The 13680-nt window shown below is 30.6% G+C and overlaps 1 protein-coding gene and 1 pseudogene across 3 annotated transcripts; both read left to right on the top strand.

The window, feature by feature from the left end:
* Positions 1 to 53: 53 nt before the first annotated feature.
* Positions 54 to 4018, top strand: LOC104711829 (putative purple acid phosphatase 20). 3 transcript variants are annotated; one of them, XM_087465023.1, is made up of 8 exons: positions 56 to 185; positions 315 to 389; positions 991 to 1181; positions 2101 to 2404; positions 2531 to 2774; positions 3077 to 3407; positions 3488 to 3576; positions 3678 to 4018. In XM_087465023.1, the coding sequence occupies exons 3-8, from the start codon at positions 1044 to 1046 to the stop codon at positions 3859 to 3861; spliced, it is 1290 nt and encodes a 429-aa protein (XP_087321149.1). In that variant the 5' UTR covers positions 56 to 185; positions 315 to 389; positions 991 to 1043; the 3' UTR covers positions 3862 to 4018. The 3 variants fall into 3 exon arrangements, with proteins under 3 accessions (XP_019085724.2, XP_087321149.1, XP_087321150.1); XM_087465024.1 differs by having other exon boundaries at positions 67 to 185; positions 315 to 471; XM_019230179.2 differs by lacking the exon at positions 315 to 389 and having other exon boundaries at positions 54 to 185.
* A 6422-nt stretch (positions 4019 to 10440) lies between these two features.
* Positions 10441 to 12302, top strand: LOC147938960 (uncharacterized; annotated as a pseudogene).
* The last annotated feature ends 1378 nt before the right edge of the window (positions 12303 to 13680 follow it).

The following is a 13680-nucleotide window of genomic DNA, read 5'->3' as shown; positions in this document are numbered from 1 at the left end:
ATCTTCTTCTCTCCAAATTAGTATTTAGTTCAAAGGCAATCTAAATGTCTTAAAAAAATATTTTTTATAAAAGGCTAGGCATTGTTTTATTAGATACTTGATAGTCTAGCAAAACACCTATCTCATGACCTTAGTTTTTGAAGACATATATAATTTATGTTTTCCAATGCATAAAGATAAAGGAGGTATATTCAAATTTACAAATTCTATGTTATTCAATTATGAATTTTAAAAAGTCTCGTGAAATTCAGTGTTATTGAACTAATGATAATGATTTAAAAATCTACTTTAAAATTCATTGTTATTGGAAACAGGTTGTGGATTTGGATTTTAATATTTTTTAGGGATTCTGGAGGATTTGAGAGGATTTATTTAGTCAAAAATACAAGGTCTGATTCATAGCCAATCCGTACTACACGGGGTAACACGACTTAGTGAAGTCAAACTCTGGTGGGATCGGTCGTAGAAGTGGTGCTGTAACCACTTGACTATAGACACTTCTTCAAATCAAATAGTTTTAGATGAGATTTAAAAGAATTTTACAATAGATCATATCAAATTCTCTAAAATCATCAAAATCATATAAAAATCCATAAAAACTCAAATCACTTAGAATATTAGATTGAATACACCTCCCTTAGATACAATAGATCATATCAACTTCTCTAAAATCATCAAAATCATATAAAAATCCATAAAAACTCAACACTTAGAATATTAGATTGAATACACCTCCCTTAGATGTCCCCCTCTCCCCAAATATAGAATCATTTACATGCAGGTTTCGAAAATGTGACAAATTCCAGTTATCTGTAATTGCTTGCACAATTTTTTTCTTAATTAATGCACATTTACAAATTACTAAGATTTTTTTTTGGGTCAAATACATTTCCTAATTTTCAAAACTTCCCAAAACTAAAAAAAGAAAAGAAAAAGGATTAGTATATAAACACCATGTCCATTCATTCTTTTTTTTTTTTTTTGTCAAAGGTCATTCTTGTTCTATTCTTCTTTCTCCATCTCTATCTCTCTCCGTCGTTAGAATGGTGAAGGTTTGGGGTTTGGTGGCGATAGTGCTTATTGTTTTGGCCGAAAATGTCTTGTCTTATGATCGGCCGGGTCCTCGCCAAAATATAGTGATCCATCCTTCTAACGAAGATGATCCTATGTTCCCCGAACAGGTAATTTACTTTCAAATCTGTATTTTCTGTTTATATTACTTATGTAAATCGTTTAAAGTAGGATTTTGACACGACAAGTCTCAAGACGTTCTGTCGTTCACTCTTTAGATATTTGTGTGTTTTTCAAACATAAGCATGGATTTTAAGAAAACCTCTGAACCTTCGGCATCTTGGATATTGTAGTTTTGTTTCTTATACCTTCATAAAATTAATATTGCTCACAAGATAAAAGTTTCACAAGAAAAATTGTAAAAACTTTGTTATAATAATAGATCTGTTAAATTTCTTAATCTTCTTAGAAAATTGTTACACGGAAGCATTTGCCATAATTAGGGGTGATTTTACACCAATATACACTGTACAAACACATGTTAATTGAATCGGACACTGTTTACGCATTTTCTAAGAAGACATGCATTTCCACTCTCCAAAAATAATTTTCTTGACAGAATTAATTACCTTAGTAACCCATATATTTTACTAAATCCCAGTCAGATAGCTAATTATAATTGTGCTTATAAGGAAACCTCCCCTCTATATGGATCCTATTTGAATTGTAAAAAGCAAAAATGATATGGGATATATATGATACACATATATCCATAACTCAAATAAGATTTTGTTTCCACAGTAGTCAATCACAGTTTAAATGCAAAATTATTCAGAGATCCTCACCTAACATGTTAACATATGTTCTGTGAAAGCACGGCAAATTCACCAACTTTGTATTGTGTCTGTTAGATCCTTTCGTCACTCATCGGTTTTGCTTGTACGCTTTGTTACTTTCCTATTTTTTACTTTTATTAGTTTTTTTTTTATCTTATGCATGTTTTTATTTACATTTTAAACTTTGGCTAAAATTTGTTTCCAAGTTACTTACTATTGAGTTCGTGATGTTTAACTATAATTACAAATTCAGGTGCATATATCTCTGGTGGGGCAAGATAAAATGAGAATATCATGGATAACAAAACACCCAATCATACCATTCCCGAGTGTTGTATATGGCACAGTCTCTGGCAAATACGAAGGCTCGGCTAATGGAACATCGTCGTCGTACCACTACTTGTTGATCTACCCATCTGGCCAAATTAATGAAGTGGTTATAGGTCCATTAAAGCCCAATACAGTTTACTATTACAAATGTGGACGCCCACATTCAACTCAAGAGTTCAGCTTCAGGACCCCTCCCTCTCAATTCCCCATCAAATTCGCCGTGTCTGGTAACACATTCCATGTTCCCTCTTCACTTCTTTCTATTATCATTTTTAAAAATAAAGATTTATGTCACTTGTAAATTTATTTGTTATCTTTTTCATAATCTTGAATTTTTTGGATTAAAAATGAAGGTGACCTTGGGACAACTGAATGGACTAGATCAACATTGGAACATATCTCGAAATGGGATCACGACGTTTTCATCTTGCCTGGTGATCTATCTTACGCTAACATGTTCCAACCCACATGGGACACTTTTGGTCGCTTGGTGCAGCCACTTGCAAGCCAAAGACCTTGGATGGTCACTCAAGGCAACCACGAAGTCGAAAAAATACCTCTGTTACACCATACTTCCTTCACCGCTTATAACAAGAGGTAAATTATTTTGATTTTAGGTTTTAAGTATATTATAAGGATTATGAGAGGAAATGAGGAAAAAAAAAACCTCAAAACATATTTATTAGAGTTTGACAAAAAAAAAAAAAAAAAAAAAACATATTTATTAGATTAAATTTGGGATCTTCAGTACATATTATTGGCTTAGTTTTAGTTATTAAATTGAACTTTGTTATTACATACTATGTTTTGGTTAGAAAAACAAATTTTTTTTTTTCTTTTTTGTGTTGATGAAAAAGGGTTTATCGCTAATTTTCGATATTTTTGTAAACACGTACCAGGTGGCGCATGCCATTTGAAGAAAGTGGCTCGACCTCGAATTTGTACTATTCCTTCAACGTTTATGGAGTCCACTTTATCATGTTGGGGTCATACACAGATTTCAAGGCTGGCTCGGAGCAGTACCTATGGTTAGAAAATGATCTCAAAAAGGTTGACCGTAAGGCCACACCTTGGTTAATGGCTGTGGTGCATGCCCCTTGGTACAACACCAACGAAGCCCACCAAGGAGAGAAAGAGAGTGTGGATATGAAAGCATCTATGGAAACACTTCTTTATAAAGCACGCGTTGATGTGGTTTTTGCTGGTCACGTCCATGCTTACGAGCGTTTCGTAAGTCTGAAATGGTTTCATTTTATTTAAGAATTATATATATTTTGGATATAGTTCTAATTGTGGATTTATTTTGACAGAATCGAGTGTACCAAGATAAGTTCGACAAATGTGGACCAGTTTATATTAACATTGGGGATGGTGGCAATTCAGAAGGCCTTGCTACCGAGTAAGATCTTCGTCAACTGAGTTTTTATTTTATTTTATTATAAAAACAATCGTGACGTTAAAAAGTTAATGATTTGATGATGTTTTATAAATGATAATTAGGTACAAAGATCCAAAACCCGAAATATCATTGTTCAGAGAAGCAAGTTTTGGGCATGGTCAATTGGTGGTCGAGAATGCGACTCATGCACATTGGGAATGGCAGAGGAACGACGATGATGTCTCGGTCAAAAAGGATTCGATTTGGTTAACCAGTCTCTTAGCCGATTCATCTTGTCATATTTAGACCGTCTCGGTTCTTGTTCTTGAATCATATTGTTAGGACTTGTGCCTCATCAATGATAACATATGTTAAAAATGTCGATGTGAATCGAAATTACTGAAAGGCATATATGAATTGTATTGAGTATTCAGGACAGATAAATTTTTAATACTTTTCAACCTTTTTAGATTCTTATATTTGTTTTAAAATTCTTAATCATATCAAACTGGATATACAGTACAGTGCTTGGTGATCATCCACATTTAAAAGACGATGACTTAAATTACCATGACCCAACATGTAAAATAAACAAGGAATTAGATAGTTACCGTGCAGTACATAACAGAAAAATGTTTGTGTAAATTTTATTGTAATTTGTTAGTTATAAAATAATAAGAAATGTTTTCTTTGTTTCACTCTATACATTTTATATAATTTTTTACATTTAATTTATTTAGTATCATACTATATTTTTAATCTGTCTTCGGTACATGATACAATGTTCAAATCCGTGAATTATATAAATTTGGTAAAATCCAGAAAATAAAACAAAACCCGTATTGAAGCGATCATGTTTAGAAATTTCTATTTAACTTTTTGATTTATTTTTTTAGTTGTATATACACTATATTAAATAAAATATAACATTTGTGATTTTTTAGATTTTAATAAAATGTCACTACATAAAATAAATTAGATATAATCTTATTATATAAACCTTGAAGACAAAATTACTATTTAACAAGATCATGACACGTGTCAATTATATCATTCAGATGTTTACATATGTCAATTCATTATTAAAAATTTTAAAAACAAAAATGTAAGAATTAAAAATCTAACCTAAATTTTTTTTATATAAAAGTAAATATATAAAATAAAACCTAATTTTATTTAAATTCTAATTATAAGATAAATTATATATATATATATATACCATAAAATTCAAAATTATAATATTGTTTACTATTTTTAATTTTTAGTTGCTATATTACAAGAAAAATATTACTTTTTATATAAGATAAAAATTAATTGTGAAAATGATACAATTAGTTACTGTTTCTAAGAAAATGTAAATACTCACCTTTACATTAAAAAAAAGATTGTTGAAGTAAAAAAAAAAATAGATCGTCTCATATTTTTTCACCAATCAAATAATTTATTTAAAAGACTGTTATATGATAGGAGTATGTAAGATTAATGTATGCGTTTTTGTAACTATAAAAATGTTAAAGTGAAGAAGCATATAATAGGTTATTTAATGTGTTCATAAAGACAATTTGTTGGTAGTAGTTAAGACTAAAAAGTATGTTTTAACAGTAAAATATATTTGTGTGTACAAATAAACTTTTACTGGTAATTTAGATAGTAGATTAGTAAATGGATATACATTAGTGTAGTATAGCAAAAACAAAACAACTATTTTCTATAACTAAAAGTTTATCTCTTTACTTTTATACATTGTCTTTACTTACGAAAAAAATTAAATATATATTCTTTATAAAATTTAATTTAATTTTAATACTTTTGAACTCATCTACAACTATTTTTTTTAACTAAAAAGGTATCTTTATTTTTCAACCAAACAATAAATTAAAAGGAATTTCCTCGGTTAGTTGCCCAAGTCAGAGGGAAGGGGTTTACAAAAGAAACTTCAGAGATAAGAGAATACGAAGCACGAGCAAGATAATCTGCCTTCGAATTTGTCGCATGCGGGATCCAAAAGATGGAGACTAGTGGCAAAAACTCCAGCGAATTAAACTCATCGAATAAGTTGAAGAAGGATGACCAATATTCAGGGAAATGCACCATAGTGGGTAACTCAGCACGTATCCGCTCCATGGCCCACAACAACGCTTCTAACTCTGAATGCAGGGGGAGGGGTTCCGTCTTAGACACTTGGCCCCCAACAACAAGGTTCGCTCCTCACCAACGCAACACCACCAGCCCAATCATGAATGTTCATTGGTTACTTTCCAAAAACCATCAATTTGACAAACCAAAAATATAATACTTTATAGTTTTTACTTTCATAGATTTTACTTACCAAAAATACTTCCTTTATATTCTTTGTTAAATTTTATTTTATTTTAAAAACTCTACATCCGCATATCAGGCGGGTCCTAATCTAGTATTTTATATTTTTAAATATAAATAATGTTATATCTTTATTTTAAAATATATACATCATTATTGAATGATTTAGAGATGCAAATATTTAATTTTAGTTTTATAAATAAAATTAAGTTTCATAATAAGTTATAAATAGTTTGTTATTCTTTCATAAGATTTCTGAAATAATAAATAGAATTTATTAAATAGTTTCAATAAATAATTTCGAAAATATTGTTTATTATTTTATAAACCAATATAAAAATTTCTTTTGTTAGTTATTAAATTAATTAAAATGTAATGACATTTTGTAATATACAACATGATAGTAGGGTTAAACTTCTAACAACATTGCTTAAATAAATATAGAGATACATTTTTTCAAAAAATACACTATATAATAACATTGATCGATTCTACAACAATTTTCCACGAAATTGTGACGACATCCACAATTATCTCTTTGGAATTTCTGACTAAAATTTTTGTCGAACTTTACTACATGAAATAACAACTTTTGTAAAATGAAGGTAATATACGTTATAACCCGTATATATATCTATATGTAGTTTTATTATTTTTGTCAAAAAAATTGCTTTTACTTTAACATTGCAAAGAAATCATATACATGAAAGTAAGGTTTTGGTCTTTTTTTATTGGTTGATTTTTATTTAATACTTTTTTTTTTGCTTTCTAATTGTTTAATTGCTTTAGACAATATTTAAGACCTAATTAACATAATACATTTAATTCACATATTAAAATAAAATTATAACTGAAAAGAAAATAAATTATGCATTAATTATATTCTACCACTCAATTTTATTCAAACACAATAAATAATATTTGTAACTCCAATAATTCTAAATGCAACTTCTATCAATTTTTATCATATAAATAAGCATTGCCTCATTCTCTCATATTGGCATATTTTTTACTTTCTCATTTTCACATTTTCACATTCTCTCATTCTCTTCTACTTCTCTCATTCTCTTCCACAATATCTCAAATCATTTTTTGTTTTTTTTGTTTTCAATTTCTTATTTTTGTTGTATGGGTTACAAAAAAACAAATGAAATATCATTGTAAAATTTTAATTTTAGAGACTACATGATATATATATATATATATATATATATATATATATATATATATATATATATATATATATATTTTACATTGTTCTTATTTTTAAAGATTCATCTTCATTATCTAATTTGGATTTATCATCTTATAAGTAATCATTCTCTCCTCCTATCTCACCAATATCAAATGTTGTTATATCTAATATGTGTTGTAAGAGTTTTGATTCTATATTTTAATTTAGAAAGTATTATATATAATTAACATTGTTTTCAATTTTTATTTTCTTTATATAAAAATAAAATATTTCTTTTATATTTCTTGTCTTTCTAATGTATTCATATTTATTTTTAAAATTTTCATTGCTAAATTTAAATTCACATATGTTAGTTTTAACAAAAAATTAAGTTTATTTGAGAATATGTTTTAAAAGGTTTATCTTCATTGTCTTTTTTAGATTAACATCTTATAAGTCATTATTTTCCATACTTTTACAATATTCACCACACAATAAGGTCATGAAGTTGAAAAAATCCATCTCTAATTATCTATTATGTACTCTGGTTATCTCACATATTCATGTATCTTTTTTAATAATTTAGAATGATCAATATAATTATCCATTTATAGAGTCTATTTTATTTTGTAAAGTCTCTTTTGTTTTGTGATCCAATAGATAAATATGTAAAGATCAATATAATATTTATATTATTTAAGATTTGAGATTTTTGAAAACAAAAAGAACTTAATTATCAAAAAATTGGTTTTCTTGATTTAAGCAAAATAAAAAAAAAATTCAAAAAAAATCATGTTTAACTGGAAGTGAAATATAGAAAATAATATAATTACTAAAATACCATTTAACTAAATCCTCTAAATATGAAACTATTTGCATGAAATCTAGCACTATAAATTAAATTGATGAGTGAAAAAAAAAAAGGATTGAAGTTATTCTTGAGGTTTTAAAAAATCTTTAGATTGAAGTTCATGTAATTTTTTAAGAAAACTAATTTAGTTTGTTACTTCAAAGGTAATATTTTCAATTTGGAATATTATGTGTGAGTGTTGAGTTTATATTAACAAAACAATTAAAAAGTGTAAGTTTAAATTTTGATTGAACCACTTGGTATTCCTTTTCTTTTTAAGTCAAAAATAAATTAAAATATTTATTTAAAATTAACCCATTTTTAAAGGCATGTTACTCCATTTAACTCTACATTAAACTCAAATGTAAATCCTACCAAATAATTTTACATTCATTCCTCCAACTAATATATTTATCTTTGAGAATTTCTTACTAATGCCCTTTCTTTGATACCCCTTTTTAATAATACCCCCTCTGATGATCATTTTTAATTATACTGTTCCTTTATTTTTTAAAGACATTTTTGCCCTTGTTTTATAATTATACCGACAATCTTATTCTACCTTCTCCGTCGTCGATTTCTCCGTCGTCGACTTTCTTCGTCTTCGTCTTCGTCTCTTCTTCTCCGGAGACATCTCTCCTTCTCCGGTCGGATCTCTCCTCCGTCGTGATCACTGTTTCTCCCATCGTCTTCGTCTTCGTCTCTTCTTCTCCGGAGACATCTCTCCTTCTCCGGTCGGATCTCTCCTCCGCCGTTATCACTGTTTCTCCCGTCGTCTTAGTTCTCTCTTTTAGTTTGTCGTCTCTTCTACCCCATTCGTGTAAGTGTTTCTCCCATCATATTGAGCAATTGAATTTTTAGGTCTTATAAAGCAAATCTCTCCTCCGCCGTTATAAATTGGATTTTTTTAGGTCTTAATCACTTGCTCTTTTAGATCTGTTCGTGATAATAAAGTCCTTTTCTCCCATCGTGTAAGCTTGTTTCTGTATTTTTGTTTTGATTTCAATTTCAATTTTGTGTTAGCTATTAGATTGTTGTTTCGATTTCAAATTTGATGTCAGAATATTTTTAGGTCTTAAGCACTTGCTCTTTTAGATCTGTTCGTGATAATAAAGTCCTTTATTAGATCTTTGGACATCTACTGTTATTCTTTGATATAGTTGTTCGGATCTCTCTTCTTTTAATGTAGTTTTATTGGTTTGTTTTCTCAGGATTTGTTTGGGTGTACAAATGATTGAATTGTATTCAATATGTGGTTTGTGGAAGTTGAAAAACAACATTCATTGGGAATTTGAGATGGATAATGAAAGGGGAGCTTCTTTGATTAACATTGATGAGAATACTAGATTTAGTGAGTTGGTAAATATTCTATTAGAAGATTTTGACATTGATATTCAGGCACAATGTTTAAAGCTTAGTTATACATTGCCTGCTAAGTCTTCTACTATAGGTAGTATTCCTATCTTTATTAGAAATGATAGGCAGCTTGAAGCTTTTAAACTCAAATATGCACAAAGTGGAGGAGTTCTTCATCTATGTGTTACTGTTGAGGATTTTTGTGAGACTGTAGAGCAGGTATTTTTAGTAAACTCATTCTCTTGTTCTTTCTAATATTGTTTTAGAAAAGTAACTGATTTGAGGAATGTTTCTTTATCAGGGTCAACCTAGCTCTACTCTTTTTATTGAGAGTGTTACTGCTGTTACTCAGGTAACTTTCTACTTTAGAATTTTAAATTATTTCTTGCTTACAAAACCTTATAAAATTCTTTGAAAACACTTGTAAAACGTTTTAAATACTTTACAAATCCTTTCAGGATCAAACAAGCTCAAATCTGTTAGTTGGGAATGCTATTGATGTTTATACTCATACTCAGGTAACTTACAATGGTATAAATGTTTTAATTGCCTTTTCAACCCATTTTAAAAACCTTTGAAAACAGTTGTAAACCTTATTAAATCCTCTGAAATCACTTGTAAAATCTTTTAAAAAACCATTGATTTGTACTTTCAGGGTCAACCAATACCAAATTCATATGTCGAGAGTGTTCCTCCTGCTGCTTCTTAAAGTCAATATACTGGCACTTCTGATGATTTTACTGCTACTCATACTCAGGTAACTTACATTTAAACACTTTAAAAAACATTTTGAAAACGGTTGTAAACCTTATTAAATCCTTTGAAATAACTTGTAAAACCTTTTAAATAACTTGTAAAACCTTTTAAAAAACCATTGATTTGTACTTTCAGGGTCAACCAATACCAAATCCATATGTCGAGGGTGTTCCTCGTTTTTATTGTTCTCCTGTTGCTTCCTCAAGTCAATATACTGGCAATTCTAATGATTTTACTTCTACTCATACTCAGATAACTTACATTTAAACACTTTAAAAAACCTTTTCAAAATGGTTGTAAACCTTATTAAATCCTTTAAAATAACTTGTAAAATCTTTTAAATAACTTGTAAAACCTTTTAAAAACCATTGATTTGTACTTTCAGGGTCAACCAATACCAAATCCATATGTCGAGGGTGTTCCTCGTAACATGACAACCTCTGTTGGGTATCCATCTGGTTCTTCACACTCAACTGGTCTAATCGATGTGGATTCACTGTTTTTTGGAAAGTTATTCAAAGACAAAACAGAAATGAGAAGTCAGATGCGGATGTATGCAGTCAAGCATAGTTTTGAGTTTCATACTTTTAAGTCAGACAACAAGAGGTATGTTCTTAAATGTATTGATGAAAAATGTAGTTGGAGGCTAAGGCTAAAGCATCAGATAGCTTTGTTGTTCGAAAGTATATTAGTCAGCACAGCTGTGACTCTGCTTTAAGGAATGTTAATCATCGCCAAGCATCTGCAAGAACTTTGGCTGGTTTGGTTAGTAGCCATTTTGCAGGAGGAAAGCTTCCTCTCAGACCCAAACAGCTCATGGAAATTTTTAGGAATGACCATGGAGTTGGTGTCTCGTACTCAAAAGCATGGAGAGCTCAAGAACATGCATCAGAACTTGCTTGGGGTATACCTGCTGATAGTTATGAGGTTTTACTGAGTTGGTTTCACATGATAGAAAACAAGAATCCATGTACTATCACTTACATCAAAGCTGATTCTGATAATAAGTTTAGATATGGTTTTCTGGCTTTTGGTGCATCAATTAGAGGTTTTAAGTTGATGAGAAAAGTTATTTCTATTGATGGCGCCCATTTGAAATCAAAATATAGAGGGACTTTGCTTGCTGCATCAGCTCAGGATGGTAATTTTCAGTTGTATCCTATTGCTTTTGCCGTTGTTGATTCTGAGAATGATGCATCATGGGATTGGTTTTTGCGGTGTTTGAAGACTATTATTCCTGATGAAAAGGATCTAGTTTTCGTGTCTGATCGGGCTTCTTCAATTGCAACTGCGCTTTCAGTCAATTATGTACATGCTCATCATGGGATCTGCACTTTCCACTTGCAAAAGAACCTGGAAACACGATTTAGAGCTTATGCTTCTCTTCTTCCAGTTGTTCATGATGCTTCAAGAGCTTACACTCAGTATGATTTTGATTATTTGTTCAGTCAAATTTCCAATGGTGATCCGGATCTTAGAGAATATCTTTGGCAAGCTGATATTAGGAAATGGTCACGTGCATATTCTCCTTCTAACCGGTACAACATTATGACATCTAATTGTGCCGAGTCCATTAACTCCAGGTTAAAAGAGACTCGTGAGTATCCAATTGTCTGCCTGTTTGATACAATCAGGTCTATTTTGACTAGGTGGTTTAATGAACGACGTGAGGAGAGCTGTCGACATCCATATGTTGTTACTCCAAAAGTTGGGAATAAGATGAATGAATCTTATAATAATACTACCCGCTGGCTTGAAGTTAGTCAAGTAAATGAAAATGTGTTCGAGGTTAAAGCAGCTTTAAAGACATATATGGTGAATTTGGACACAAGGAAATACACATGCTGTATGTTTGATATTGACAAATTCCCTTGTGCACATGGAATTGCTGCTGCCAAACATGTCAATCTCAATGAAAACATGTTTGTTGATGATTATCATTCCACTGAAAGGTTATAACTCTCTTCTTTAATAAGGTTTTTAAAAGGTTGCTAAAGTAACGGATCCGACAGGTTTTTACAATGTTTTAAAAGGTTTTAAAAGGTTTTATAAGTTATTTATAAGGTTTATAAACAGTTTAAAAAAGGTTTTACAAGGTTTTACAAGGTTTTTCAAAGGTTTATCAAAGTTCTATAAGTCTTATCTTCCTCTTTTTTATTTTACAGATGGCGTTTAGGATATTCAGAGAGCATTCACCCAGTAGGTGATATGGAGTATTGGGAGATTCCAGAGAGTGTTAGTACTTCTATTCGGCCACCTTCTACTCGTACACCTTCTACTTCCTCTTCTTGAAATGCCCTTGATTTCCACTGTGGTGTTGCAGCAGCAGTAGTGATCCCCACATGATTCTCCAGTCTCACTAATCTTTTGTGAGTAAGTTGACATGTTTTAAAATCATGTCAATTTTCCCACTAAAAGATATTCTTTTTTTTTGTTAGTTTGATTCAAGAATGGCCCTGCAGCTTCTCTCACACGCTTTTTTTTTATTTTGTTCTCCTTTTTCAACTTGAATAAATCCTTCAATCCATTCCTCCTTAGTCATCCTATAGCCTTGGATTACAAGTTTAACAACTTCATCAAAATCCTTGTCTTCATCATTCGGTGGCATAACCAAATGGCTATATTCATCGGGATTACCGACAATTGTTTTCACTTCAAACTGCAAAGATAAATCGATTCATATTATATCTCAAAAGTCTTATACAAATATTGTAAAACCTTTTAAAATCCTTTTATAACTCTCGAAATCCCTTGTAAATCCGTTGTAAAGTCTTGTAAACTAGTTTAAAACACATTGTAAATCAAAATTACGTTACTAACATTTTTTTAAAAGAGTTTACAATGTGTTTTAAAACTATTGGAAAACAAAAAAGAAAGTTCTAGAGAAGTATTAGTACCTTGCAAGACTCAAGAACAAATTTTATTTCATTGAATTTTGGGGAAGATGTCTTTCGCCATTGCAAGATCAGTGGGAGATGTTGATTTTGGCTTGAAATGCTTTCCCTAACACCAAAATGTTCCCCTAGCTAGCGAACTGAAGATAACAACCAGATTTGGATTGCATATGGAAAGCCAGCCATTCCATACTGTCTCTTTGCCAACATTCCCACAGTCATTTGTTTCACATCTCTCACTAATGATTCGTAAGCAATTTCACCCCAAGGATACTTGCAGTAATTCTCAAAACTACTGGCTCTCAGCAAATTCTTTAAGGGAATTTGAACTACTGGATTTTGAGCTATCAATATCCCCTCCACTAGTAACAAAGCACCTAATCTAATTATTTCCTCAGGTTTCATGTCTTTTCCTTTAACTTTCAAAGTATCAAGAAGACGTTTGCAGGTCATTTTATCATTCATCCACAAATCTTTTTTCGATGTAACAGTACCTGATGGAACAGTGCCTACGGGAAGGCCTGTTGTAATGACGAATTCCCTTAGCGAAAATCGCATAGGTTGATCATCAAATGCAAACCAGAGCTCGTTTTTCGCAGACAAATCCCTCCTCTGTAGTAAGTGGTGGACCAGTTGACTCGAGAAGTTGATATTTTCCCGATTAACAAATTTCATAATTGGACACAAGAAAGACTTCTCTAACTGCTGGAACTCTTTTTTTTTTAATGCATCCTTTACAGTCGCCAAAACAGCTTCCTCTGAAAAATATTTAGTAA

Source organism: Camelina sativa, chromosome 9 (genome assembly GCF_030686135.1).
Source record: "Camelina sativa cultivar CO46 ecotype springtype chromosome 9, ASM3068613v1".
NCBI lineage: Eukaryota > Viridiplantae > Streptophyta > Magnoliopsida > Brassicales > Brassicaceae > Camelina > Camelina sativa.
This window is presented reverse-complemented; position numbering and strand designations above follow the sequence as displayed.

What these genes read in the sequence shown, in the direction of transcription:
- LOC104711829 (XM_019230179.2), top strand. Translation starts at nt 125, where the DNA reads ATGACCTTAGTTTTTGAAGACATATATAATTTATGTTTTCCAATGCAT. An exon ending in TTCACCGCTTATAACAAGAG is followed by an intron (nt 2,775 to 3,076) that starts GTAAATTATTTT and finishes AACACGTACCAG; the next exon opens with GTGGCGCATGCCATTTGAAG. An exon ending in TCCATGCTTACGAGCGTTTC is followed by an intron (nt 3,408 to 3,487) that starts GTAAGTCTGAAA and finishes TTATTTTGACAG; the next exon opens with AATCGAGTGTACCAAGATAA.